This window comes from Epinephelus moara, chromosome 9 (genome assembly GCF_006386435.1).
Source record: "Epinephelus moara isolate mb chromosome 9, YSFRI_EMoa_1.0, whole genome shotgun sequence".
Taxonomy (NCBI): domain Eukaryota; kingdom Metazoa; phylum Chordata; class Actinopteri; order Perciformes; family Serranidae; genus Epinephelus; species Epinephelus moara.
In genome coordinates this window covers 1,168,373-1,196,235 of record NC_065514.1, presented here as the reverse complement: position 1 = coordinate 1,196,235, position 27,863 = coordinate 1,168,373, and the positions used below count along the sequence as shown (strand labels likewise).

The following is a 27,863-nucleotide window of genomic DNA, read 5'->3' as shown; positions in this document are numbered from 1 at the left end:
TGTGATGTCATAGGGTATAAAATGTGGAGCTGCTCCACAGACAGCGGACTGTGAAAGATGTTATAGCCTAGCTGACAGTGAGAGTACTGAGGGGAATGTTCTAGTTATATATATGGGTACATTTTCTGTTACACAACTGAGAACTGCAATAGAAAAAAGGTAATTTTGGATATAAAAAAGAAAACAAATATGCTGTGGGGCCATAAAAATCTGTCTTCCATTCACACTGTGTATGGAACAGCTACAGACCTTTTATGCTACAACATCACAAGTTTGACACTCATCTCTCTGGTTTCTGGCTTTGAAAGAGTGTTGTTTATTTTATTTAACATATTTTATGGAAGAAAAAGGGCATACCAGCAACTGACAAAGAAAAAGGACATTTTAATTTTTATCCCCACCCATACTGCCTTTATAAGATAACGTACAAGAAACATTTCACAGATTATAATACCAAAACAAGGAGTAAAATAAACAGACAAACACAAAAAAAATACGTCACACTGCACAGACAACAAAATACAAATAGGCTATGTATTTAGGAATAAAAATAAATTAAATCTGTGGATATCCTATTATACAGGCTCATTATCTACAACTCTTACAACTACACTCTGGCATATTAAGAGCTCCATATATAGCCTTAAGTCTTTCAAAATAAAGTATCAAAGGGTCCCAGGTCGCATGGAATTTTTGGGTTGACCCTCTAATTGAGTATTGTGTAGTTCATGTTCACAGATATTAACTGAACTCTCCAGGCCATGGAAATAACATACTAACATACATAACATACAAAAAATGATGCAAAGCAACATTATGAATGTTTTGGGGGGTTTTTTTCATAAAAGCTTTTTACAGAAAAATAATATATTTGGATATATTTGGCTGTAACCCCATGATACTATTCTAAATGAGGTACTTGGATTTGGCAGTGCTACAGTGTTTTAATATTCATACTGACAGTGTTAATATTTACATGTTTAAAAACAGTGTGTATAATCTATAAAAATAGCCTCTATAATTTATAGGGACAGGGAAGTACATAAGATGTTTGGTGTTACAGCGTTACTGACAGCATATGACTGATCATAACTGTTCATCAGAGTGATAGCCTGTGGTTAAAAATGGACCAAGACTAATAAACAGAAATGTATTATTATTATTCAGATAAACACTACCACTACTACTACTACTACTACTGATAATAATAATAATAATGATAATGATAATAAGTTTCCTTTTTGTTTAATTGATTTATTTCAATTTTATTTTATTTTATTTTTTGTATTGTCATGGCTTTAGTGTAGATAATTATTCCACACTCCGCCGCTGGGTGGCGGTACTGCATCTGAAAGCTGTTTGCGACCCGCCAATTACGCCACACGAAGAAGACGCAGTCGCAGAAGGAGAGAGGCTGTGATGAAAACAAAACGTCGCACACAAATCACCTGTCACATTGTAGCACCTGAAAGAAATTTGTGCCTCTCTGAAACCCAGTTTGCTGAAATTCAAACGCACTTTATAATTTAATTTACTTTAACTAATTAGATAGCTCGCTCTAATTACCGCAAAGAGTTACAGGTAAAGGTACCAAATATACTAGCTAGCTAGCGTTAGCTGACAGCTTAGCTTCTGCAGGAAATTCTGACGTAGCTTGAGTTTAGCAACAACTTCCAAAAGCCAAAACAATGGCGGACGATTATGAATTCAGCGATGACGCGACCATGATGAGGATGGAAGAAGATGGAGAGGCAAACAGTGATGACCCGATGTCTGCGGCCGGGGACTCTGGCCCGATGGGGGGCGAGGCCGAGGGGTCGAGGATCGACGCCAGTAAAAACGAGGAGGATGAGGGGTACGGGTACACTACACTGACCTTACAGGTTATACTTGAGGGGTACAGGTACATTACACTGACCTTACAGGTTATATTTGAGGGGTACGGGTACACTACACTGACCTTACAGATTATACTTGAGGGGTACGGGTACACTACACTGACCTTACAGGTTATATTTGAGGGGTACGGGTACACTACACTGACCTTACAGGTTATACTTGAGGGGTACGGGTACATTACACTGACCTTACAGTTTGTATAGGGGTTCGGGTACACCACACTGACCTTACAGGTTATACTTGAGGGGTACAGGTACACTACACTGACCTTACAGGTTATACTTGAGGGGTACAGGTACACTACACTGACCTTACAGGTTATACTTGAGGGGTACAGGTACACTACACTGACCTTACAGGTTATACTTGAGGGGTACAGGTACACTACACTGACCTTACAGGTTATACTTGAGGGGTACAGGTACACTACACTGACCTTACAGGTTATACTTGAGGGGTACAGGTACACTACACTGACCTTACAGGTTATACTTGAGGGGTACAGGTACACTACACTGACCTTACAGGTTATACTTGAGGGGTACAGGTACACTACACTGACCTTACAGGTTATACTTGAGGGGTACAGGTACACTACACTGACCTTACAGGTTATACTTGAGGGGTACAGGTACACTACACTGACCTTACAGGTTATACTTGAGGGGTACAGGTACACTACACTGACCTTACAGGTTATACTTGAGGGGTACAGGTACACTACACTGACCTTACAGGTTATACTTGAGGGGTACAGGTACACTACACTGACCTTACAGGTTATACTTGAGGGGTACAGGTACACTACACTGACCTTACAGGTTATACTTGAGGGGTACAGGTACACTACACTGACCTTACAGGTTATACTTGAGGGGTACAGGTACACTACACTGACCTTACAGGTTATACTTGAGGGGTACAGGTACACTACACTGACCTTACAGGTTATACTTGAGGGGTACAGGTACACTACACTGACCTTACAGGTTATACTTGAGGGGTACAGGTACACTACACTGACCTTACAGGTTATACTTGAGGGGTACAGGTACACTACACTGACCTTACAGGTTATACTTGAGGGGTACAGGTACACTACACTGACCTTACAGGTTATATTTGAGGGGTACGGGTACATTACACTGACCTTACAGGTTATATTTGAGGGGTACGGGTACACTACACTGACCTTACAGTTAAGCACGTACATGTGTCCTTATCTGCATTATGAGTTATGGTGTCCTCTTGCTGTTTTGTCAACAGGAAGATGTTTGTAGGAGGGCTCAGCTGGGACACCACTAAGAAGGACCTGAAGGATTATTTCTCCAAGTATGGTGAGGTTGTAGACTGCACATTAAAACTGGACCCCATGACTGGCCGTTCAAGGGGCTTTGGCTTTGTGCTCTTCAAAGAACCGGAAAGTGTTGACAAGGTACTGTCCTCCTCCCATGAGCAGTGTTTACATTTTAATCAGAGTACATATAAAGCCACATGCACAATACTGACGTATCATGCAAAATAAAGATTTTCATAGGGATTTAAAGGTCCAGTGTGTAGGATTTATGGGTATTTATTGGCAGCGATGGCATATAATATTCCTAACTATGGTTTAATTAGTTTACAACCATCTGAAGATAAGAATTGTTGTGTTTTCGTTAGAATGAGCCATGTATATAAACGTCTCATTCAAAGGTAACAAAACACGATTCTTATTTTGAGGTGATTATACACTAGAGAAAATATTCTTATTTTATTCCATTTCTGCCAACATATCCCCATAAATCCTACACACTGGACCTTTGATATTGCATTACTGCTGTATTTTAAGAATCTGTGCCAGTTTTGCGTATTTTAAAGCAAATTGGATGCTTAGCTCTTGGACTTTAGTGCAGTAGCAACACGAGAGGCATAAACTGGGGCTAAATCAGCAGACAAAAAAAAGCCAGTTATCAGCTGTTACCAGTTTCTCAAATGGGATCATTTGCTGCTTGTCTCTCTTATAGATCATTGTAAACCAAATATCTTTGAGTTTTGGACAATTTTTACTATTTTAATATGTCACCTTGAGATTTATGAACCTGAGTTGTAAACTTTTTTGCATTTCCAGGCAGCTAATAAAATAAAACAATTAATTAATGAACTGACAAAATTAACTAGCAGATTCATTGATAATGAAAATAGTTAAAGCTCTACAATAAACTAAAAAAAAAAGGTAATCCACTCTGATTCTTTGGCTAACAACAAATAAACATCCATTGCATTTGGGCTCAGTTGTGGATTAACACTTAAAAGATTATTTGTCTGACCCTATTGTCGATCGATTATTTTGCTTTGAAGGTCGCCACACAGAAGGAGCATAAACTCAACGGAAAGGTCATTGACCCCAAAAAAGCCAAAGCCATGAAGAGCAAGGAGCCTGTAAAGAAGATCTTTGTCGGCGGTCTCTCTCCAGACACTCCTGAGGAGAAAGTCAGAGAGTACTTTGGTGCCTTTGGAGAGGTGAGATTGGCTTTGAGTTGGTGCTGTGGCTTTTTGGGATCACATTTATCCATTTTATGAATTTCTCTCCAGTGTACATGCATGATAAATAATCAGTGTTTTCTACATTTGTTGATGATGTGAACAGGTGGAGTCCATTGAACTTCCCATGGAGAACAAAACAAACAAAAGGAGAGGCTTCTGCTTCATCACGTTCAAAGAGGAGGAGCCAGTGAAGGCCATCATGGAGAAGAAGTACCACAATATCGGACTAAGCAAGGTACACGCTGTTTTTTCTTTTTCTGTCACATATTATTATGACTTATATACCTAATACATGATGTGTCTGTGGGAATAAATCAACTTAATTGGTGTGTCTTTAGTGTGAAATAAAAGTGGCAATGTCCAAGGAGCAGTACCAGCAGCAGCAGTACTGGGGAGGCAGAGGTGGATACTCCACCAGGTCTCGAGGAAGAGGCGGTGGTGAGTGCTGAGAATGTTTGTATTAAAAGTAAAGTGGAAATAATGCACCATTTAAATCCTTACTAAACAGTAAGTTATTTGGAATAAGAAAATATAGTGACGACCAACTTGACTAAATTGCAGTCATTTCTTTAAAGGAGTAGTTCAACATTTTGTGACATAAGCTTATTCACTTTCTTGCCGACAGATAAGTGGGGATATAAGGGGTCTTAAAATAGTCTGCTCAAGATATTTTTTATTTCTATTCCTTTGATTTTCAGTCTGCTTATTTTTTCCTTTGAATTTGTGAAAAAATGTGGATGTTAGAGCAAAACTGTAGGTCACATAATTGGTTTCCGTAGAGCATGTCAGCATAATGCATATAGCCTGTAACAATAGTGCTCATTTGTTACTTTAAAATACGTAAGATTGCACAGTCTGGTTTTTTTGTTTACTTGCACCTATTGCAATTTGAATGTGACCACCTCAGAAGCTTTTGAACATGCTCCCTACCTCAAGAAGAAGGTAGAACCTCAAAACTACAGGTAGTTTCTATCAGGTTTTCATCCCTCCGTAAAGATATGCACCTTCTTATGTTGGACACTAGAGGCATCTAGGGATGTTCCTGGCGACTAATTTCCCTGTCGACTAACGAAAACTTTAATTAAGACTAGTCGACTAGTCTAAAAAGGAAAACACTCAGAAAACAGTCAAAATTTAGCACAACTTATTAAGTGTTTGAAACATTGCCCCAAAACATATTGTGTGCATTAAGAGCCCTTTGAAGCCTTTAATCACAATCTTCAACCACTAAAATAACATCTAAAATAAATAAACTGCCTCTGAAATGTGGGGCACATTGAACCCTGCAGACTATCTGACAGAAATGATAGTAACTCACTTTAGAGTTAATAAAACAACTAAATAATAATTAAATTCCAGCTGAAATGAGAGGCATTTGGCTCTGTGCAGTATGAATGTAAACCTGCACATTATCTCACAACAACTCACTTAAAGTTAACAAATAATATAACGTCTCCATAAAGATAAAATGCTGCTGAATTCATTTTCTAGATCAAAGTGTTGCCAAAACGCGCTGGTTTATGAGAGGACATCTCTCTAATTTCCCACCGCGCTGTTTTAAAACTCCAGTCTAATCGTTGAGACGTCTAATCGCACACATCCCTAGAGGCATCATCCGTATATTTACAGATCTACAGACACCAGTCACATACGCGACTGGAAATGAGGCGTAATAATGAATGAAAGAGACCTGATCTGAGTATTTTGAAAACCAGTTTTTATCCCAGAGTCATTACTGCACTCAATATGAACACTTGAACACACTGTGATCTCCTGTGCAATATGATCGTATCACCTGTGGGCGTAATGTGCAATGTTTTGCGTTATATGTTTTTTTACTTCCTTTTTATAGTCATAATGTATTCATCTTTTGTTCTCATGCTTTTTATTTGGCTCTTTGCATTGGAAAGGGTCGCCACCCAATTTCGTTGTACTCGTGCAATGACAAAGATCTACCTACCGACCGACCAACCAGCAATAAGCACATGGTTTTGAGGCTGAAAAAATAAGTTTTAACTGCTGTGAGGTCGTGCGACAAGAACTGCAGTGATTTGATTAAAACCCTGTTTAATTGCAGGTCCCAATCAAAATTGGAACCAGGGTTATGGCAACTACTGGAATCAAGGCTATGGGAATTATGGCAATTATGGTTACAGTAATCAAGGCTATGGGGGATATGGTGGCTATGACTACCCCGGGTACAACAACTATTACGGATACGGTGACTACAACAGTGAGTTGACCCAAATCTCATTATTCCATTTTTTCTCTAAACCCTTTTGAAATGATAAAAATGACTGTAATCAGATTTTGTACCACGCTCGTAGATCAATCTGGTGGATATGGCAAGTCGCCACGGCGTGGTGGTCACACCAACAGTTACAAGCCGTATTAACGGAGGAAACTCATCTTCAAGTAGGTATGTAAAGACAGAAATACACCTCTTACTTAAAACTTTAAAGTAGTTATATTTAATTTGCTGTTTGGTAACATTATGTATAATTTCCTCTTGTAAATTTCTTTTTCTCAGCACCCTCAAGTGCTTTACAGTAGTGGTAACATAGAGGCTACACTCTGTGGCGATTATTTTAACAGCCGGCCTTCTGCTGCCTCTTTTGCACCTTCTTTTTTTTTTTTTTTTAACTGTAAAGTTAACAGGTAAAGTACTGCTACTACAGTAAATGGATGCCAAAGTTAAGGATGTGCAAGGAAACAGAAAAGGAAGTATGTTGTCTCCTAACTCTGACATACCTTGTTTGTACCTGCCAGCGGAGCTTCCTTGCAGGCCATGAGCTGACTCCCAGATACTCTCAGGGCCCGCTCAATGCGGACCGGGTACGAGAAGCATACGCTCTCGAATGCTGCCATTTGGTATGGTCTTACAACATCCTGTATCAGCATTTCTAAACTAAACAATATGGGACACGTCCAGCTTTGTCATCTTTCTTTCCATTTTAATTTCTTTGCAACTGTTTGTAATGTAAAACTTAAAATATACACATGTAATTGTCATTTTTTCCAGGCCCTTACTCCCCCACAAGTAATGATTATAAATATGAAAAAATAACTATTTGCTTTTCAAAGGATACGTACAGCTTTCTCTGGACTTTCCAGTTCCTATTGTTAATTTATATGCATTGCTAATCTTATCTAAAATGCTTGTTTCTTTATTTAGCTCTTGTAGGCAGTAGTCCATGAGCTAAAACCTGGTTCGTATTTGGACGAGACTGTGTTGGGGGCATAAAGTGCTTTTACTTTGTGTAAATGTATTGCTCTGTTTTGTGTTACTCACAGCGATGGAAAAGACTCCTCTTTTGTTAATTTTCCTGTAACAAATTTTCCCTTTTAATAACCTTTTGTAAAACAAGACGTTTCCAGCATGTAATGCTTTCTTTAATGTGTATTTTTTGACCAATCGAAGGTTTCTTTCATTTAGTATTTTGACGTCTTCGATTTATTGCACCTCAGGATTTCTAGCTTATGGACTAACTGTTTGTTTTTTAACTGTAAAAGTGTTAAAATAATTGTTCTCAGTTTGTTTTTTCTTATGTTTTTAAAACATTGGACATTATAAACACGGGGGATTCCTGTTAATTTTGTGATATGACAGTTTTTTATTCATCTATAGCTGATTTGTTTTTGTTTGTTTCCCATAGGTGTCAGAGTGATGACAGGCGGCAGTGAGCTGGTGGAGCGTTGGCCAGACAGATGATGGTTCCCAGCAAAGATCACTAAGCTGATTGTTAAAACAAAACGAAGAGCACTTTGACCTACAGAACAGTTCCTCCCATATTTACCAGAGTATTTGTTGTATCTTAAAAACGTTTTGGTGTTTTGCATTTATTTAGATTGCTGCAGAGTTTGAGCAGCTTGCGTTCCTCATCCCTCCTTGTTTTTGTATTTAATGTTCTCAAATGCTATTTGTGGATTTGCTTCAGTTATTTCATAACTGAAATATTAGCTTGGTTGCAACAGATCACACATATATCCAGTTTTGTGGTAGTGAAGAATGCCTGAAATGCGTTGTTGCAGTTTATCCTCTTTATCATAGTCATCAGTCATATATTACATATGTTATTACAGAGTAATGACAGTCATAAACACACAGTATATACAGTTAATTGGACATGAAATGCGACAAAATAAAAATAATAAATGCTCATTTGGATTTGTGATCCTTTGTGAAATATTACAAGTACGTGTTCATGACTGTTGGAGTGTTCAAAGAAGTATTTCAGCCAAGTTTATGACAATTTGCACGTCTGAATTTGAAGCTTTACGGCAGAGAAACTGAATCAGTAAATCACGTATCCTTTGAATTTCCATAAATATATCTTGTCTGTTTGAGCTGAAATGATCAGAGACTCTCATGAGAGCAATTAAAAAGCCCAATAAAAGAGGGGTGAGCTTTATCCGCTGTCGTCATTGTTTTCAGTCCTGAGCTGGTGAAGGAGAACAGATCAGATTTTAAATAACACCCGTAGCGAAGAGGATGATGAGGACGACGATGATCACCACGATCACACCAATTATAATCATCATTTTAATGTTCTTCCACCAGTACTTCCTGGCAACCCGCGTGGATGTTCTCTGGAACGAGTCAGCCTGAAAGGAAACATAAAGGAAACCTGATAAAACACCAATGATGAAAGAAGTACCCGGATCCTTTTACTGAAAGGGGAACTCCACTAATTCTACATAATAGTTTTAATAGGTCGTGCAAATGAAAAAGAAAGATGAAAACTGCCTTGTGATGTGAAGGGGAAAAAAGCCTTTAACTTATTATAGTGACATACTTTCCTGAAATAATGACCTGGTATGGCAGAGTTAAAAGAGACATTCTCAAAATAATGACGCAATATCTCAAAATAATTTAGTATTGTAAAATTAAAAGAAACTTTTCAAAATAATAACTTGGTATCCCAAAATAATAACGTACTATCGAAATAATCATGTGGTATCGTAAAAATAAAAGACATGTCCTCAAAAAAATGACAGTTTCTCGAATTATTGATGTGGTATTGCAAAATAGAAACGCTCTCAAAATAATGACGTCGTATCCCAAAACAATAACACAATATGTCAAAATAATGATTAAGTAACAAAAAATTAAAAGAAACTTTCTCTAAATAATGACGTAGTATCTCAAAATAATGACTTGGTTTCAGAAAAAATTAAAATAAACTTTGTCAAAAAATTGACTCGGTTTCGTAAAATTGAAGAAACGTAATCAAAATAAGAACACAATCTCTCGATATCTTAATTAATACAATTAAAAGAAACTTCATCAAAGTAATGACAAAGTAAGTGTCTGGAAATAATTACTTGGTATCACAAATTAAAAAGAAACTTTCTCAAAATAATGACATAATGTCCCAAAATCATGATGTAATATCTCAAAACAATGACTTGGTACGGCAACCTTAAAAGAAACTATCAAAATAGTGACTTGAAAATGAAAAGAAACTTTCTCAAAAAAATATCAAGTATCTTGAAATAATGAAGTGATATGACAAAATTACAAGAAACTTTAAAAGAATCTTTGTCTAAATAATGACTCAGTTTTGCAAAATTAAAGGAACTTTCTCAAAATTAGGACACAATATCTCAAAATATTCACTCGGTATCACAAAATTAAAAGAAACTATCAAAGTAATGACAGTGTCTTGAAATAACAACTTGATATCACAAAATAATGATTTAATATCTCAAAATAATAATTGAGTTTCACAAAATAGAAAGAAACTTTCTCAGAATAGTGTCATAATATCCCAAAACAATGATGCAATATCTCAGAGTAATGACTTGGTACGGCAAAATAATGACTTATCTCAAATAATGACTCAGTTTTGCAACATAATGAGAAACTTTAAGAAAAAAAATGACGTTAGCTTAAAGCAATGACATAATATTTTGAGATACTAAGTAATTTCAAGATTATTAAAATACGATTTTGAGACATGTTCCTAATGTCTGGCAATATGAAGTCAATATTTTGTGATAAGAGAGTCAGTATTTTGAGAACATTTCCCATTATAATGACCAACAGGATTTATTTTTCCCATCACATTGGCAGCAATGGGCTTCCATACTAAGGAGTATCACTGCACATGGGATAAAAGTTTTATAGAGCCTTAAAGGAACACCTCACTTATAAAATGATCTTTAGTAAGTTAGGTAGTCCTGCTGTGTTACCTTTCACTTATAAAGATAATGTTTATTTTGCATGCCTCCACTGAAAACAGCAAAGATATTGATTAATTAATTGACCGGTGATCATGTTTAACAACAGCAAAACTATATTAAAACATCTGTTTACATACTCTGACACAGCTTGCGCAGTATAATCCGAGTGTCACTTAACCAGGTGTATGCTCAGTACTTTTTTACACATGCATTTTCACTAAATAACCTAAATATTGGAGTCTGGCTTTGAAGAGAGTATAGATAAGTTTCACTTCACTTCAGTTTTAAATCACAGTATTTAAGTGAAAATGCATGTGTCACTAGATGAATCTGAGGGGTCGTGAGATTAATAATTGGTCAGCAAGACAAAAACACAAAGTTCTGATACACAAATTCATTTTCGTTTGTTGGATGTTTCTGTATTATTTGAAATATTGTTAAATATTTTGTTTAGTTTGACCTCTTTGGGCCTCAAACAGTTATTTACATGAACTTATCTGGGAAGTTCAAAGGGGAAATGTCTCTCTGATGAACTCATAACATGACAAAAGGCCCCACATAGGCATCGATTTTTTTTTGTCACAAGTTCGAAACGACTGTATTTTATCAGCTTGTGGTGTGTTTTTTAATGTAAAATCTTAATCTGAAAAGTATGGCAAGTAAAAAAAAGTACAATATTTCCCTCTGAAATGTCGAAGAGTAGATGTATAAAGTAGCAGATTATGGAAATACTTAAGTAAAGTATCTGAAAAATTGTACTCAAGTACAGTAAAGTTACTTTCTACTAATGTAAAACACATTTTTCAAACAGACTTGTTGCTTTAATGAAAACCTTATCTATAATCACAGGGTCAAGAGTTCACACTGTGGGCCGCCATTATTATCAGATACTTACGGACGCCTGCAGGTCGTCAGTCTTGCCGATGAGATCATCTAGTCTGTCCCCTCGCTCCAGCACTTTGCTGATGTTGTCTTTCAGGATAACTTTCACCTCGTTGACCTGACCTTGTACCTGGTCGAGTTTGGCCGACGAGCCAGGGGCCGGCGACTGAGAGGTTGTGTCAGCCTGAGAAAAATATGCAGAGAGGGAAATTGTTCTATTTTTAGTCAGAAACTAAACCATCGCACCACCAGTGAACCACACTGAAAGTGAAACTAAGGAGCAGAAACCTCAAGTCACAATTGTAAATGACCAAATTTCACTTCTCACAAATGTGTTAACCTCTAAAACCCATCAGACGTGTCAATATCAGCTCACACTTTGCTGTTCAACGTTGTTCAAACTCCTCACAGATCTTTGTTTTAAATTCTAGTAGAGATTCCAAAGTTACTAAAAATGTCAGAAATAATTTTGGGGACAAAAATAAAAAAATGTTGTGTACAAGACATCAAGAATATTTCCATTTAATGGGGTCTTTGGGTTGAATATTTGAGCTGGTGTAATCCTCACATACTGTAGCTTCAGTGAACAGTTGGAACAAGCTAACGTAGAATAGATGTGACAGTACGTTTCCATGACATTAGAGAAAATAGATTTTTTTGTGTTAGCTCCACTAAAACTGGACTTTTAAAATACATGTAGGCTAAACATGTTAGTGCGACTGAAATTGTACTAAATCTGGCCGAGGCGCTCTGAGCATGCTCCACAGTTTCCGCCCCGGGCTTTGACCCAGAAGTCCAATAGCATTAAATGTGTAAGAGAAGAAGAAGCCGGTAACAACATGGAGAAATCTACATCCAGAGCCGTGACTTTTTGGACGGACCAAATGTACAGAGCTGTAAAGTTGTCCACCATGGTACCAGTTAGCTGCTAGCTAACCGTAGCTAACTTGTTTGTCCATTGTTTGGTCTGTGACGTAATAGGTCAACAGGAAAAAGGTCCAATACTAACAAGCTGAAAGGGGGCATATCTCCACCTATCGTAGAGGAGTCGCACATACTTGGCTCAATAAATGGATTCCCCTCCCGTGCTTGTATACTGGGACAAGGACAGTAGGCCAGTTAAATGGCCTCATCCAGCTGGGACTGTAGCTCCACTTCACTGTGACTGGAAACATACTGATTTTCATTTAGTAAAGAATGACATTTGTCCAATCTTAAAGGGTAACTTCTGCTATTTTCTCGTGTTTTTGTGTCTAAGTAAGGCAAGTAAAGGTTGCAATGTAATAACTTACCATCAAGTTACGTCCATTAAAATGTTTGTTTTTGCCACTGACAGGCTCAGATTGTTATTCTAAGTGTCTAACATTATGAAAGGATCCCTACAGAGATAGAGCTTTGTGTTAAAGAGTAAGATCCTTTTTGTTTAACCCGAAACAGCCCTGAAATCACCATCACCAAACCCACCAGACTCCATTTAAAAAACAGTAATTTTATCATCATATAACACACTTCATTCAAAGTCGATAGAAACAAAATAAAACTCACAGAAACCATCTTGGTTCGTCTATTCTCTGTTCCAACAATCACCAACTCTGGTTTGGTTTAAATTAACCCTTAATTCACCAGTTAGATGTGACAACATGCTGCCTCTATATACGCTAAAATTAGTCTTTATTTAAATGGAGTCTGGTGGGTTTGGTGATGGTGATTTCAGGGCTGTTTCTGCTTAAACTAAAATGTCTATTTCTGTAGGGATCCTTTCCATAATGTTGTCAGACACTTATAATAACAGCCTGAGCCTGTCACTGACAAAAACAAGCACTTTTAGTGTGCAAATGCCCCAAGTGGTTACATGTGGTTCTGTTTTGTGGCTGCCGGCTGCAGTGGTGTCTCAATACTCGACCAGTCCAGGTTGAAACATACACAAGTTACCCTTTAGAGCTACATAATGGGAAAGGGGGCTGTTAAAGGGATAGTTTGTTTTTTTGGAAGTGGTGTTGTATGAGGTACTTATCCATAGTCAGTGCATTACATACAGTAAATATCAGTCAGCACGCCTCCAGTTTGGAGAAGCAGGCTGGAGTCTGACAGAGAAGCTAAGCTATTTACTCCTGTGGAGGGGTCAGCAACTAAATGTACTTTAGCCACCTAAGAGAATCAATATCAGTTTAAGTGTATGCTATATTTAGACTGTTTGCATCACTTTACCCTGCTGTCAGACAGACCGTTTCAACTGGGAAGCTGTTCAGTTCCCCATCTATGCTCTTGTCAAAGCCACCGGACTCCACTGAGAAAAACAGTAATTTTATCTCACTGAACAAGAGAGCTGCTCGTCCCACCGCTGCTTCAATCACTTAGTTCATTTGTGTCATTGTGTGACTTCGGTGGATCTAAACTAACCGTTTTAAACACCAAAGTCACAAAATAACACAAACAAACCAGCTGATTGAAGCGGCAGTAAACCAGCAGCTCCTGTGATCAGCAATGTTAAATCACTGTTTTTCTCAATGGAGTCTGGCTTTGAAGAGAGCGATATAACGGCTCCATTTTCTCACTGGAAATCACTGTCTGACATTAAAGTAAAACAGTGAAAACACTCTAAATATAGTGCACACTGAAACTGATACTGACTTTTATAGGCAGCTGAAATATGTTTTTGTTGTGGAGCTCGTCCACAGCAGTACATTGCTTACTTCAAACTCCAGCCTGCTGTAGGTAATACACTGACTGTGTATAAGTACCTCAAACAACAACACTTAGAAAACATCTGAACTATCCCTTTAAGAGGTTTAAAGAGGTTAAACTCCAGCAGCAGTTGTACTTTAAAGCACAACTTTATTGTAAGACTAAAGGCGTGTGGCCGTCATCAGGGATGTTAAAAGGTTAACAGGAAAAGAGCGCTATCAAGTGTGAGTCAGTTTACAGAGGCCTCTGTGTGTGTGTGTGTGTGTGTGTGTGTGTGTGTGTGTGTGTGTCACTTGAAAACCTCAAGCACAAAGTAAACCTGGTAAACACAAAGTGCGACATGGATCAACCTACAGAGATGATTTTAGATGATATCAAGATGAAAAACAATCGATTATATTTAAAATATGTCAACAATATTTAACTTAAATTTAAACTGGGGTGTATAAAAAGTCACCACTCACCATAGCAGCTCTGTTTCTCAGTCACAACCAAAATATAAAAACAAAAAGCCTCCACAAAGTCGTCTTATCCAGTCCTGCTGCTTACAACAAACAAACACAGATCTGAGCTTCTTGTGACTGTATGAAGTCACTCACTGAGAGCTGAAGGTTGCACCTTCTCCTTAGTTACTCATTAACCGCCTGTTGCCTCAATCAAAGTCTCATTGGCTCAACAGGAGCCGGTCTCCGTCGCCACAAAGACCTCTAGTCGGATCATGAACATGCAGTACTTTCATTTCCTGCTTTTCATGAACTCTGCTTCCACACATTCATTGACTATTTTTATACCTGTGGTTTAGTTATTGAAGACAATAAACAACACATTTCAGTTTAAAACATGTATCTTAAGTTCTGTGTGTGTGTTTACATACCATCAGCTGCTTTACAACGAATCCAGACCGGTGTTGAGCAGATGTGTCAGGGCAAAGGGCTCTGCTTTCGACAGAGAGATAATTTGCAAGGCAATAAAGCAGAGGTGAAGTCACTGTGTTGCTTCACTTCCTCATCCTGTGTTGTGCAGCTTGTTTCAGCAGCCGCTGACAGTTTGCAAATAGGCTTCATCCAGGCTGTTTGGAAGCACGAGGATAGCTCTGGTTGGCACCCAGATTCAAGAGTTAACACTGTTTCACTTTTTAAACATTTAACGTGATATGTACAAGAAGCATATCTCATTAGTATAAAAAGAAATATGACACCACCTACCAGCAGTCTGTTCCTGTGCTGCTATGATTAGTGCCTCTGTGCTGTCTCTAGTCCAGTGTTTTTCAGACACTGGTGAGAATTCTTGATGTCTGCCACTTCTTCAGTCTGTCTGTGGTACATGCCGTGCAGGGGCTTGTCCCTCCATGATGGTTCCTCCTCCTCCTCTGCTGCCTGAGGTATTCACTCAGCAGTTCATCTTTGGGGGCCATCTTCCTGATGTCGTCCTGGATCTTGGTTGTTTGGTACTGGACATAGGCTCTGACGCTCACCAGTCCTCGCCCCCCTTGTTCTGCTTAGTGTACTCTGACGCTCACCAGTCCTCGCCCCCCTTGTTCTGCTTAGTGTACAGTCTCAGGGTGCTGGACTAAGTGTACAGTCTCAGGGTGCTGGACTAAGTGTACAGTCTCAGGGTGCTGGNGGACATAGGCTCTGACGCTCACCAGTCCTCGCCCCCCTTGTTCTGCTTAGTGTACGGTCTTAGGATGCTGGACTAAGTGTACGGTCTCAGGGTGCTGGACTAAGTGTACAGTCTCAGGGTGCTGGACTAAGGATGAAACCCTCCATGCATTGTGAGAAGCTTCCTTGTCTTGATATCAGCGGCCTCTGTCTCCTCCTTTGGCAGCTTATTAAACCAGCAGAGTATCTGATGACTGGCAGGGCGTACATGTTGATGGCTCCGACCTTGTTCTTTCCGTTCAGCTGACTTTTCAGGACCTGCCTTACTCTGTGTAGGTATTAGTAACTGTGCTGAACATCTGCTACTCTGTGTAGGTATTAGTAACTGTGCTGAACATCTGCAAAGCTGCCTTCTGGTTCTGATCATCTTCCCTCTCTTGGACGCACCCTACCATACTTATCTAGTCCAAATGACATCCTGATGTCATTGCTGTAGCAAGTAGCATAAAGTTAACACGGAAGTAAGGTCCAAGTAACTCAGAGTTGTAGCTGAGTACAATACACTATTTGTGTAAATGTACTTCGTAGTCAAGAGGTTATCTTATTCATTAATCAGTCACATAAACCCTAAATCCATATATAGATCTTTTAGAGAAGAAAAGAAAGAAATGTCTCTGTAGTACTCTGTCAGTGCTGCAGATTTACTTCCCTGATAAAGAGGATCTGGCCATGAGTCACTAACTGAACTCTGGGAGTGTGCTGCACTTTGGTGAGTGCTTGCCAAATACTAACGATGTTGACATATGATTACTTAAAGTCAAATTAAGAATATATAAATGACTGTACTATTACCTGAGATCATCGAGACCAATGGTAAAGACAAACAGTGCAGTATGTAACCTTACACGCTGGCTGTGCCTTATAGAAGTAATCATAGTAATGATGGACTTTGTACAGTTGGAACATTTAGCGTTGATACAACTCAGTGAAGTAACACAGAGGTATTTAGATATTATAAACCAACAGCAGTTAACACAATGCATGAGCACAATGTTCTGACACTGTAGGGTTAAATACAAGGACTGGACACAACAATCACATGTACTAAAATATACTGCGTCATATCCGACTAACCCTGCAATAAATGTCAACTTTTATGAAGTTTATGATGATGTGCTTTTGTTTTGGTTTGTTGTGTTTACTCGGCTCTGTGGGAAGCTGTTCCTGTGACTGATGTTTGTGTCTGTGAACATTAATAACAGCAGCACCTTACATTATATTGCAATTGGTGTTTTTGTCCGCAGAGACAAGACAGAGACATCGTTCATTAAAATACAACCCAATAAAACAATAACACCACAAATTATCGCCTCAAAAATGTTCATACAGTTGAATCCATGTTATAAATTAAATATAAATTAGTAATTTCATATTTATTATTCTTAAATGGGCCATTCTGTAGGAGTTCCTCTGCTTTTGGTACTTGGCTATATTTTGAAACTTTAAAACTTTTACTTTATGGAATGTCATAAAAGGATTTTTTTTCAAAGGGCTATTTCAGTTGACTTTTATTTCAAAACTCCACATTCATTTTTTTCAGGGGACTTAGCTATTTTTTGTCTCATTTGTGGGCTGATAAACAGTCAATCAATCAAATCAATTAAAAAAAAAAAAAAAAAATAGACAGGCAGTACCAGGATCAGAAAACTTTCTGAAATAAATTCGGCATTATAAAATAAATCCCCTGAAATAATTAAATGTGGCATTATGAAATAGAATCCAGTGAAATAAATAAATGTGACATTATAAAATAAATCCCCTAAAATAAATAAATGTGGCATTATAAAATAAGTCACTGAAAATAAATAAATTTGGCATTATAAAATAAGTCACCGAAAATAGATAAATGTGGCATTATTAAAATAAATCCCCTAAAATAAATAAATTTGGCATTATAAAATAAGTCACCGAAAATAGGTAAATGTGGCATTATAAAATAAATCCCCTAAAATAGATAAATGTGGCATTATAAAATAAATCCCCTAAAATAAATAAATGTAGACTTATAAAATAAATCCCCTAAAATAGATAAATGTGGCATTATAAAATAAATCCCCTAAAATAGATAAATGTGGCATTACAAAATAAATCCCCCCCCAAAAATAAATGTGGAATTATAAAATAAATCCCCTAAAATAATAATAAGTGGCATCATGACATAAATCCCCTAAAATAATTAAATGTAGCATTATAAAATAAATCCCACAATATAAATAAATATAGCATTATAAAATAAATAAATTTGGCATTATGAAATAAATTCCCCCTGAAATAAATTAAAATAGTCATGGAAAAATGTTTTAAATTTAAAATAAAACCATATGTATATCCATTTTTAAATCATATTTTTTTGTATTTATTTACTTAATATTGACCCAAATGGGACACCGTACCTTGGGGCTGTCCGTGCTGCTGCCTGAAGGACCTGCACTTGTAAACATTCCTCTTTCAGCTCACACAGCTGTCATTAAAGAGCCCAACGAAAGACGAGTAATAAACTATGTGTATTTACTAGTCTTATATTATTGACTGTTAACGACCACTCATGAAACGTTACATCAGTTACTGCTGTCGGTACCACTTACACCGTTACTTTCCGTAGTTTGCCGTTAAACCCGCCTGTCGTAAATCAAGTTTACTCCGGTTCAAATACCTCAGCTCAGCCTCCAGAGTTGATTATTGATTTTTATAATCAGTGTGGGCGGACATCCAACGGTACTTTAACTTAAAGTGTACCGTCGCCGTTAATTCCGTTAAATTCAATTTGTGCACCGACGGACCGACAAGCTGAAGATGAACCCGAGCGGAGCCCGCAGGGGGAAGACTTTCCTCTTCACATCCGAGTCTGTTGGAGAAGGACACTCCGGTACTGTACCCATCTATCACTGTGTGTACGTGTGTGTGTGTGTGTGTGTGTGTGTAGTGCACAGAGTAGTGCTCTGTCTGGACATGTTCCCTGTGTGTGTCTGTGTGTGTGTGTGTGTGTGTATGGTGGAAGAAGTGCTCAGAAATACTTGAAATAAAAGTAAAAGTCCTGAGTTCATCAGGGCAAAGTATTAAAAAGTAAAACTCATTATGCAGAATGGCTCCCTTCAGACTGTGTGTCATAATCTGATAGAATATTAGTATTTTCTATCATTTTTATCACTAAAGAATACATAACTTAGAGTATTTTAATGTTGTAGTTCATCAATGTGGAGCTAATTTTAAATCATTTCTGTAGCTACTGTTGGCAGTGGCGGATGAAGTACTCAGACAGTGTTGAAGTACTTTGTTACAAGTAAAGGTTCTGCCTCCAAAATCTTACCCTAAAGGAACAGTGTGTAGAAAATATTTTGTGGCATCTAGCGCTGAAAATTGCTTCTCCCTTATGCAAAGCGTGAGCTCCTGGTTAGAATTCCTTCAGTGTTAGTTGTTCAGGAGGTTTTAACCAGGAGCTGAATTATCCACAGAGGTCTCTTCCTCTCCAAAACAAACAGACAAGGTGGTCAAAAACAATAAAAACACTAAATAAAGCAGGTTCATGTTAAAAATTGGTGTTTTTCCGATGCTGTCCAGCACCTCACAGACGTGCCACTAACCTAGTACTTCACAATGTGTGCTCACATATTTTCTGTGGTAACTTATGATCCAGACGTTCAGGAGGTTTTAACCAGGAGCTGAATTATCCGCGGACGTCTCCCCCTCTCCAAAACAAACAGACAAGGTGGTTAAAAATAGTAAAAACACTGCATAAAGCATATTCATGTTAAAATCAGTGTTTTTCCGGTGCTGTTTGGCTCCTTGCAGATGGGCCACTTGCCCAACACCTGCTAACGTGTGCTCACCTTTTTTCTCTGATTACTCTCTGATTTGTTCTTCTTCTCTCTTTGACCCTAAATAACCCTGAAAACATAAAACATGACCTCAGTGTCCTTGATGGAAGCTACGTCCCTGACAACACTGATAATATCTGTATCGTTCTTTCCTTTTAACGTCTCTGACTTTGTGTTCACAGATAAAATGTGTGATCAGATCAGTGATGCTGTGCTCGATGCGTACCTGAGTCAAGACCCCGACTCTAAAGTGGCCTGTGGTGAGTAACATGTCTTATATGATGTTTATTTATCATTTTACTTTGATGAGGACTAACTGTTTATCTGGATGCACCAAACTCCTAATATTTACCTACCTGCCTGCCACAGGTTACAGCCTGATGATTAGAGGAGAAATGGCAGAGCATAAAGGTCCAGGTGGAAAAATAAAATCAGTCATTCAATTCAATCAATACTTGTTGGAATCTAATCTGTCCAAGGTATTTTGATAACTAATAATTAAACAGCCAATTGTCTTAGACTGCATCAGTGTTTGCCCTTTAGACCAAGGTTCAGCTCAGCGTTATCTTGATGCTCATTGGATGCCTTCAGCTCCATCTGAAACATTTTGATTAATAGTAAATCCAGTCGTCTTCCACAGACATTCCCCTCATGCCCTCTTCTCATGACTCAATTAATTTTCTAGGAATCTGCCTCAAAAAGTGCACAAGAATTGAGAGTTTTAGAAATGTACAAAATGCACTCAGTAAAATATTTTGTTCCAAGTGCCTGAGTCGTGTTTTTGTCTGTTAAAAACATCTCGTTACAGAGTGTGTGGCGAAGACGGGCATGATTCTGCTGGTTGGAGAAGTGACGTCGAAGGCCATCGTTGATCTCCAGTCAGTGGTCCGAAATACAGTCAAGAAGATTGGTTATGATGACTCGTCAAAAGGTGGGATTCTTATTCAGTGACTGAGTTTGTGTGTCATTTTCTGGGGGATGTTTAGTTAACGAGTCCCGACTTGTGCTTTGCAGGTTTTGACTATAAGACCTGTAACGTGCTGCTGGCGCTGGAGCCGCAGTGTGCGGAGATCACCGACTGTGTGTTTGAAGGCAGAGATCAGGAGGACATCGGTGCAGGAGACCAGGTCCAGTAGAACATTTCACCACCTGGATTCAGAACTGATTCATGTTGTAAAAATGGTTGTGAAAAATCATTTTGGTAAATGAACCGACAGTTTTCAGTAGAGTCATGTACAGTTACTGTTGTCATTGATTGCCCTTTGTTTTAATTGGCTACTTCATTTTTATTGAACCCTTTGAAACCTGAGCTAATTGGCTTGTTGTTGTTTTTTAAATTTAATTTAAAATATGGGAAGAAGGCGATGAGCATCAGAAGAAGAAATTACCCAAGAATTAATATTAAAAAATAAATTAAAAAAAGAGAAAGAAAGACAGTTAAAAACAAACAAACGACCTGGAAAGAGTGCTTTAAATTTATAATAATTCTGTAACATAATTTGAAAATGTAATAATTATAAAAGATATATAATAAAAAAATATTAGAATTTGTTTTTTAAAATATAATAAAATAAAAAATATAAGAAAAAATTATAAATATAGTTTTTCCCCAGCTTTTCCCTATTTTTTAAATAATTTTCTAAACCTGTCTTTTTTTTTTTTTTTTTGCAATTTGAAATGTGCCAAGTAACAGCCATGTTTGTGTTGATAACGGTTAGCAAGACGAGAGATGTAGTTCAGTAAGCGGTTTCACACGACAAACCTGTGAAAAACTGTGACTCTCTTGACTTGCAGAATCATTTTTTAAATTGACAAATATCATCAGTGTAATTCATGGCACAATTCAAACAGGATCAAAAAATGATTTACTTATTTCTCCTAAATCAGGTCCCATGGGGTGCACCAGAACAGGAGGGACTTTGCCCCCCTGTTTCTAAAAACTATTTCTACAGCCTGAACCGTAATTAGCATTGTGTGTTTTTCTAGGCCTAATTAATTTATGTAAAACTTCCTTGTCTACTTTTTCCCTCTTTAATTGACAGTCAGAGTCATGGCACTCAGGTCCCTTCAGGACGTTTTCTGCAGGTACTCACCAGGTGTTAGATGAGAAAATGTTTAAAGTTTAAAATGTAATTTTAGGAATTTTTTTACAAAGTAGATGAGGTTTTGCTCCCGGAAAAATATGAGTAGGGTATTTCTGTGTCTCAAAACATGTCTCAAAGGGTTCTTTGGGTATTATTGGAATCAGTGGAATACAGTTCATTCAGGTAACTCAGGTTGAGTCTGCACTGAAGCAACAAACACTGGAGAATACTCTCTTAAAGGGACAGAGACATTTTGACAAGGCCAAAAACATTAAAGACGGGGTTTGTTATTTTATACTTTATTATTTAAAATAAAGATAAGAACAAAACTTAAAGAAACGGCTTGGATGCAGGGAGTTTTGTTGAGCATATACATTGAATTGATAGGAATAACTTTAAGGTACAGCTGCATTATCCAGTAAAATAGTAATAGATAGTATTCAGGACGTGGTGTTGGCAGATACTCAATATTAATTTGATTGGGATCGGGGTCAAAAATAGATTGAGGTGTCCCTGTTGTGCAGTGTTGGGAGTCGTGAAACACAAATATCATTAGTTTTGGTCATAAACCACCTTGAAATCTTTAATCTACTGGTGGCACTAGATGAAAAGTTCGAGGACCAACAAAGTGGTGGAGAGATTTTGTAATTGCTCCATCTTAAGAAACATTCATTTACAAAATAACATTCAAAAGCTCTTTTTTAAAATTGTATTTACTTAAGTTTAATTAATTGTAAACTTTTGCTAACGTTACTGCTCAGACTGTTTCCATCATTATCGAGCTGCTTGTCTTCTCAGGGTTTGATGTTTGGCTATGCCTCCGATGAGACCGAGGAGTGTATGCCCTTAACCATCCTCCTGGCTCACAAGCTCAACTACAGGCTGAAGGAGCTGTCACTCAACGGAGAGTGTCCGTGGATACTGCCAGACTCCAAATCACAAGTGAGACACTTCAGAAGACAAACGAAAAGGGGGGATCACGTCGTTCTCTCCGCTCATTTCCTGTTTTATAAATAAATACACCCCCAAAAATTCTGTTGTATCTTCTCTGTGCGGTTGGTTTCTATATCTGCCCTTTTGTCTGCAGGTCACGGTGGAGTATAAAGACAACATGGGCGCCATGGAGCCTCTACGTGTCCACACTGTGGTCATCTCAGTACAGCACAGCCCAGATATCTCCCTGCAGGAGATCAGACGCCATCTGATGGAGAAGGTGGTGAATGTCGTCATTCCCGCCCGGTACCTGGACGACAAGACCATCTACCATCTGCTGCCAAGTGGGAAATTCCTCGTTGGAGGTCCACAGGTGAGTGCGGACTGAACCACAGAGGGAAGTGTAATAAAAATAAAAATATGATTAAATGTGTGGGCAAGCAGGAGCTGATGTTTTTGTATCACCAGGGTGATGCAGGACTGACGGGGCGTAAAATCATAGTGGACACGTATGGAGGATGGGGTGGGCACGGAGGAGGGGCGTTCTCTGGAAAAGACTACTCCAAAGTGGATCGGTCCGGAGCTTACGCAGCACGCTGGGTCGCTAAGTCTTTGGTCAAAGCTGGACTATGCAGGAGAGCTCTCGTTCAGGTGAGGACGTTTATGAAGCTGCACTTGTTACTCCCTTCTTGTGTAATAGCACTTAAGCTAACACTACTGTGCATTGTTTTACTTTTATTTTCAAAAGAGGATAAAACCATTTTTGGACGTAATAGTAGAAACAAAATCTAAGGTGGAGCTTTGAACACTGCAGTCTGATTGGTCAGTTAGGGTCGGGTCAGGATCAGGATCTTCTGATGACAGATCAATAATGACTCAAAGTGTTGATATATCTGTGTTTAGATCTCGTATGCGATCGGTGTGAGCCACCCACTCTCCATCTCAGTGTTTCACTACGGCACATCGAACAGGGACGAAGACGAGCTGCTGCAGATAGTCCAAAAGAACTTTGACCTGCGACCTGGGGTCATCGTCAAGTATGTCGAGTTTTCATTAGCTCAAACGTCATTACGTGTTTTTATGTAAATATCTGACACTGTGATATCAACTTCTTTTAACAGAGAGCTGGGTTTGAAGCGGCCGATCTACCAGGCCACCGCCTGCTACGGTCACTTTGGCAGAGAGGAGTTCCCCTGGGAAAAACCAAAGTCTCTGGTGTTCTGAGTTTAACGTGGTCGATCACATTCCAGTCATGTCTGAATAATCAGGCGTTAAACAATCAAGAGCCACAGAATCCATGTATGTGAACATAGATGTCTTTGTCTGACCCTAAACTGTAAAAGCAGTGGTCAGTGCCTTTGTTCAAAAATTATGATTTTTAACTCATGATTGAGATAATTTCCTGTTTGGAAACTGTAGTTTTGTTTAAAACAAAAATGATTATGCAATAAATGTGTTTTTTATTTTAGAGTGTTGTGTGAGAACTGTCAGGTGCTGTCAGATTTATAACAGTCATGTATTTTGGTCATTTTTAATAAATAATATTTGGTGAACAAAACATGCGCAAGACTTCCTCGAGTACTTCATTTCGTTTTAAATATTAGGTACTTTGATTTTACTTGATAAGTTACTAAAAGTGGCAACTCAAGAAAATGTACTTAGTTACTTTTCACCTCTGCTACTTTATACTGTTACTCCATGACATGTACTTGACACCTTTATTTACTGAGCAGAATCAGATTATTAATATGAAATTTAAGCCACCCAGCAGTATATAAAGTAATAAAAATGAGCCCCACTTTTACCAGCTGTATCATTAAGTGATAATTACGTTCATGCATCGATAACTATAATCAAAGAATATATATTATTCTGAAATAGGCCACTCTGCATAATTATATTTGGTACTTTAACTATATTTTGATGCTAATACATATGAACTTTTATTTTAGTAAGATTTTGAGTGCAGGACTTTTACCAGTGACAGTATTTCTTCACTGTGGTGCTGCAACCTTTACGTTAGTAAAAGATCTGAGTTCTTACTCCACCATTGATAATATATATGTGACAAATATTTACTTTATTAAGGTGAGGGGTTTTTTTTAATTTATTTTGCCTTATTTTATTTACTTTGTTTTGTTTTATGTTTAGTTTTATTTTATTTTGCTTTATTTTACTTTACTTTTTTTTGTATTATGTTTTATTTTGCTTCATTTTATTTTACTTTTTTTTAATGGTATTTAATTTTATTTTGCTTTATTTAATTTGACTTTTATAATGGTATTTAATTTAATTTAACTTTTTAAATGGTATTTAATTTTATTCTATTTTGCTTTATTTTATTTTACTTTTTTAATGGTATTTGATTTTATTTTGCTTTATTTTATTTTACTCTTTTAATGGTTTTTAATTACATTTTATTTTGCTTTATTTTACTTTGTTTTATCTTTGTTTTGTTTTATATTATTTTATTATGCTTTAATTTTCTTTACTTTGTTTTGTCATATGTCTTTTTGATTTAAATTTATTTTATTTTGCTTTATTTTATTTTATTTTACTTCACTTTGATTTATTTTATTTTGTTTAATTTTATGCTGTTTCGCTTTATGTTTTTATGTTGTATTTTATTTGATTTTGCTTTATTTTATTTTGTAGTGTTTTATGTTATTTTATTTTATTTTATTTTTGCTTAACTTTATTTCACGTTATTTTGTTTTGTTTTATCCCATGGTGTTTTTATATATGTAGATATATATATATATATATATAATTTGTTTTAATTTTTTATTTTTTTTTATTTCATGGTATCTTTTAATTTTATTTCATTTCATTTCATTCACCAGTAGTTTTTACTCCTGTTTCCACCCCTGACAGAGCCCTGTGCTAACGTCACCTGCCACTGGATGGAGTCACAGTTACAGGTTACACAACATTTTTACAGGAGGTGGAAAAACATGGCGGAGTGGATGGAAAGTTGAGCTGCTGTCACTTTATGTCAAACTTTACATCCTAACAGGAAGGAAACAACCTTTTAATCTCAGAGTAACTTTGACTGTAAAGAGTCACAGAACTGTAACACACTGTACAGTGTGTATGTTTTACAGCTGAGGACAGAGAGGATAAACAAAGGAGGAGCTGTGCACCAATCACAGAGGCTGAGACAGACGTGCAGTGATGTTACAGTGGATGTGATTGGCTGAAGCAGCTGCAGAGTGCACACACACACACAGGGGGACAGTCTGGTGTGTGTGCTGCTGTACTTCCCTTTGCAAACTTCACGACTCTTTAAATGAGCCTCTGACCGACAGGGTCGCTTCTAAAGTGCTGCCACACGTCATGTGTCTGGATTATTGCTCTGCTGTGTCACACTGAGCTGGGTCCGTCTCAAACAACCTGCTTTTTAAAGGACCCAGGCAGCAGAGGAACACACGGGGTGTGTCTGGACATTTTCAAAAGAATTAAACTTTTTATGCTGCTTTTATTTTGCTCTTTGAAGTGAAAGGAAAGTTTCAGCTGAGGAGGAACCAGAGCGGCACCATGCCGGGGAATGGAGGAGTGTACGCGGTGAAGAGGAGGAAGAAGCCTGTCCAGAAAAGGTCAGGTTTTATATTTAAAACATGTTTTAGTGTCACCTCAGGCTATGAAACAGGCCTGAGCTCTGTGCACCGCTGGAGGGGTTAATACGGGTCATTGCCAGCGGATCAGTCAGTCATCAGCACCGTCATAATTAATGAGTAATTGTTATTAGTAGAGATACTGCCAAACTGCTTACACTCACCTCGTGTCTCCACCTGAAGCCACACAAGTTGTTGTTTTAATTTTACTTCAGTGATTTATGATTTCTGGGACAGAGTAAGGGGGGTGGGCAGGTAGGTAGTCCACCTGCAGCAAGTGTCACGCGAAGGTGATGACGTCAAGGCCAGATAAGGTGAGACGGGCAGGTGATGGTGGGAGAAATATTTGTACTTACTGAAACTTGGTGCATGTAGAAATACAAGTAAATACAAGGTTAAGTACTGCATTCAAAATTTCATCAATCAAACAAATTTTATTTATATAGCGCACACACACATAAACTGATGTACGTTATCATAAGTAGGGAAACACCAGAGGCAAGATAAAAACCTTTAAAAAAAAAAAAAAGTAAATGAATAAGTAACGAAATAGAAGAATATGCAAGCTAAAAAAAACTAAAAAATATTAGTAAAAATAAATAAATAAATACACAAAAACCATAAATACAAAATTTCAAAAAATCAAACTCAACATTTCAATGTGGGCCCTGTGTGGTTAGTAAATGAGCTGAAACTGGGCCCAATATGGGATCGTCCATGAGTTCCATAATGGCCCCCATATCAGTTGCTCACACAGGTGGGTTAACCCAAGTGGGCCCTACATGGGTTATGCTACAGCCACCTGGGTACCAAGTGGGTATGGCCCCAAAGTGGGCATCTTATCTTGGGTAAAACCACCCGTGTGAGCAACTGGCATGGGGACCTTATGGAGACCTTGGACAATCCCATACAGGGCCTTTTTTCAGCTCATTTACTACTCACATGGGCCCCACATATAAATGTTGTTTAAAGTAATAAAAGTAAAAGTCCTTTTGATGCAGAATGGCTGATATCAGAATGATATATGTTACTGGATTATAAATATTTATGTTCATTATTCAAGCTCGTAAAGCTGGAGCTGATTTCAGTTACTTTATATTCTGACGGGTAGGTTACTCTGCAACAGGGATACTAAACTTGCTTTGCCCAGGGGCCACTTTTGCAAGACGACAGGTGGCTAGGGGCCAGTTGTAGAAGCATGGCACAGGTCAGGTTTACACAGAGGTGTTTCTAGGATTTGAGGACATAAAGGGGCTTAGCCTGGACGTCTGTCAGGGGTCAGGGGGGTCATCCCCCGGCACTCTTAGTAAACAAGCTCTAATTTGATGCTCCTTATGCACCCAGGCTCCTTATTTATATTAATAAAAAAATCCTATCTTGAATCAACTCATTGTCATGGTGAGTTAGAAAATGGTTGGGGGGCCACATGGCACTGTGTCTGGCCCACGGCCGGCTAGTTGAGTATCACTGCTCTACAATAATAAAGCATAGCTTATCAGTTTATTCATATTTTGTACTAATGATATGATTCTGCAGAGCTGTGATATCGTACTGTGACAAGGGATGCACAATAATATC

General features: G+C 37.8%; 5 protein-coding genes across 9 annotated transcripts in view; 3 read left to right on the top strand and 2 right to left on the bottom strand.

Annotated features, from left to right (window-relative positions):
- cops4 (COP9 constitutive photomorphogenic homolog subunit 4 (Arabidopsis)) overlaps positions 1 to 27,863 on the bottom strand; it is a 520,559-nt gene that overhangs the window by 82,311 nt on the left and 410,385 nt on the right. The gene's annotated exons all lie outside the window — the stretch shown is intronic.
- LOC126395768 (heterogeneous nuclear ribonucleoprotein D0-like) lies at positions 1,370 to 8,587 on the top strand. Of its 3 annotated transcripts, XR_007570488.1 has the most exons (9): positions 1,370 to 1,855; positions 3,166 to 3,334; positions 4,240 to 4,401; positions 4,529 to 4,660; positions 4,764 to 4,863; positions 6,503 to 6,658; positions 6,753 to 6,844; positions 7,195 to 7,296; positions 8,082 to 8,587. XR_007570488.1 is itself a non-coding variant. In XM_050053481.1 (8 exons), the coding sequence occupies exons 1-7, from the start codon at positions 1,689 to 1,691 to the stop codon at positions 6,818 to 6,820; spliced, it is 954 nt and encodes a 317-aa protein (XP_049909438.1). In that variant the 5' UTR covers positions 1,370 to 1,688; the 3' UTR covers positions 6,821 to 6,840; positions 8,082 to 8,587. The 3 variants fall into 3 exon arrangements, 2 of the variants coding, with proteins under 2 accessions (XP_049909438.1, XP_049909436.1); XM_050053481.1 differs by lacking the exon at positions 7,195 to 7,296 and having other exon boundaries at positions 6,753 to 6,840; XM_050053479.1 differs by lacking the exon at positions 7,195 to 7,296 and having other exon boundaries at positions 1,371 to 1,855.
- si:ch73-234b20.5 (uncharacterized protein LOC449923 homolog) lies at positions 8,745 to 15,198 on the bottom strand. 2 transcript variants are annotated; one of them, XM_050053492.1, is made up of 3 exons: positions 15,053 to 15,198; positions 11,507 to 11,677; positions 8,745 to 9,030 (listed from the first exon to the last, which is right to left on the bottom strand). In XM_050053492.1, exons 1-3 carry the CDS (start codon positions 15,053 to 15,055, stop codon positions 8,893 to 8,895), a joined length of 312 nt encoding a protein of 103 aa, XP_049909449.1. In that variant the 5' UTR covers positions 15,056 to 15,198; the 3' UTR covers positions 8,745 to 8,892. The 2 variants fall into 2 exon arrangements, with proteins under 2 accessions (XP_049909449.1, XP_049909448.1); XM_050053491.1 differs by lacking the exon at positions 15,053 to 15,198 and adding an exon at positions 14,643 to 14,804.
- Positions 18,235 to 24,229, top strand: mat2al (methionine adenosyltransferase II, alpha-like). Its single transcript, XM_050053474.1, has 9 exons — positions 18,235 to 18,705; positions 19,837 to 19,914; positions 20,463 to 20,585; positions 20,669 to 20,781; positions 22,537 to 22,680; positions 22,826 to 23,044; positions 23,140 to 23,322; positions 23,575 to 23,708; positions 23,793 to 24,229. Exons 1-9 carry the CDS (start codon positions 18,633 to 18,635, stop codon positions 23,893 to 23,895), a joined length of 1,170 nt encoding a protein of 389 aa, XP_049909431.1. The 5' UTR covers positions 18,235 to 18,632; the 3' UTR covers positions 23,896 to 24,229.
- LOC126395745 (aryl hydrocarbon receptor-like) overlaps positions 25,937 to 27,863 on the top strand; it is a 36,298-nt gene continuing 34,371 nt past the window's right edge. For both annotated transcript variants that reach the window (XM_050053439.1, XM_050053437.1), the window contains exon 1: positions 25,937 to 26,267. In XM_050053439.1, the coding sequence (XP_049909396.1) occupies positions 26,209 to 26,267 (59 nt within the window). In that variant the 5' untranslated portion in view covers positions 25,937 to 26,208. The remainder of the gene's footprint in view (positions 26,268 to 27,863) is intronic.

What these genes read in the sequence shown, in the direction of transcription:
- LOC126395768 (XM_050053481.1), top strand. Translation starts at nt 1,689, where the DNA reads ATGGCGGACGATTATGAATTCAGCGATGACGCGACCATGATGAGGATG. An exon ending in ACAATATCGGACTAAGCAAG is followed by an intron (nt 4,661 to 4,763) that starts GTACACGCTGTT and finishes GTGTGTCTTTAG; the next exon opens with TGTGAAATAAAAGTGGCAAT. An exon ending in CGGATACGGTGACTACAACA is followed by an intron (nt 6,659 to 6,752) that starts GTGAGTTGACCC and finishes CCACGCTCGTAG; the next exon opens with ATCAATCTGGTGGATATGGC.
- si:ch73-234b20.5 (XM_050053492.1), bottom strand. An exon ending in CTGACGACCTGCAGGCGTCC is followed by an intron (nt 9,031 to 11,506) that starts GTAAGTATCTGA and finishes GTTTCCTTTCAG; the next exon opens with GCTGACTCGTTCCAGAGAAC.
- mat2al (XM_050053474.1), top strand. Translation starts at nt 18,633, where the DNA reads ATGAACCCGAGCGGAGCCCGCAGGGGGAAGACTTTCCTCTTCACATCC. An exon ending in TCCTCGTTGGAGGTCCACAG is followed by an intron (nt 23,045 to 23,139) that starts GTGAGTGCGGAC and finishes TTGTATCACCAG; the next exon opens with GGTGATGCAGGACTGACGGG. An exon ending in CGACCTGGGGTCATCGTCAA is followed by an intron (nt 23,709 to 23,792) that starts GTATGTCGAGTT and finishes TTCTTTTAACAG; the next exon opens with AGAGCTGGGTTTGAAGCGGC.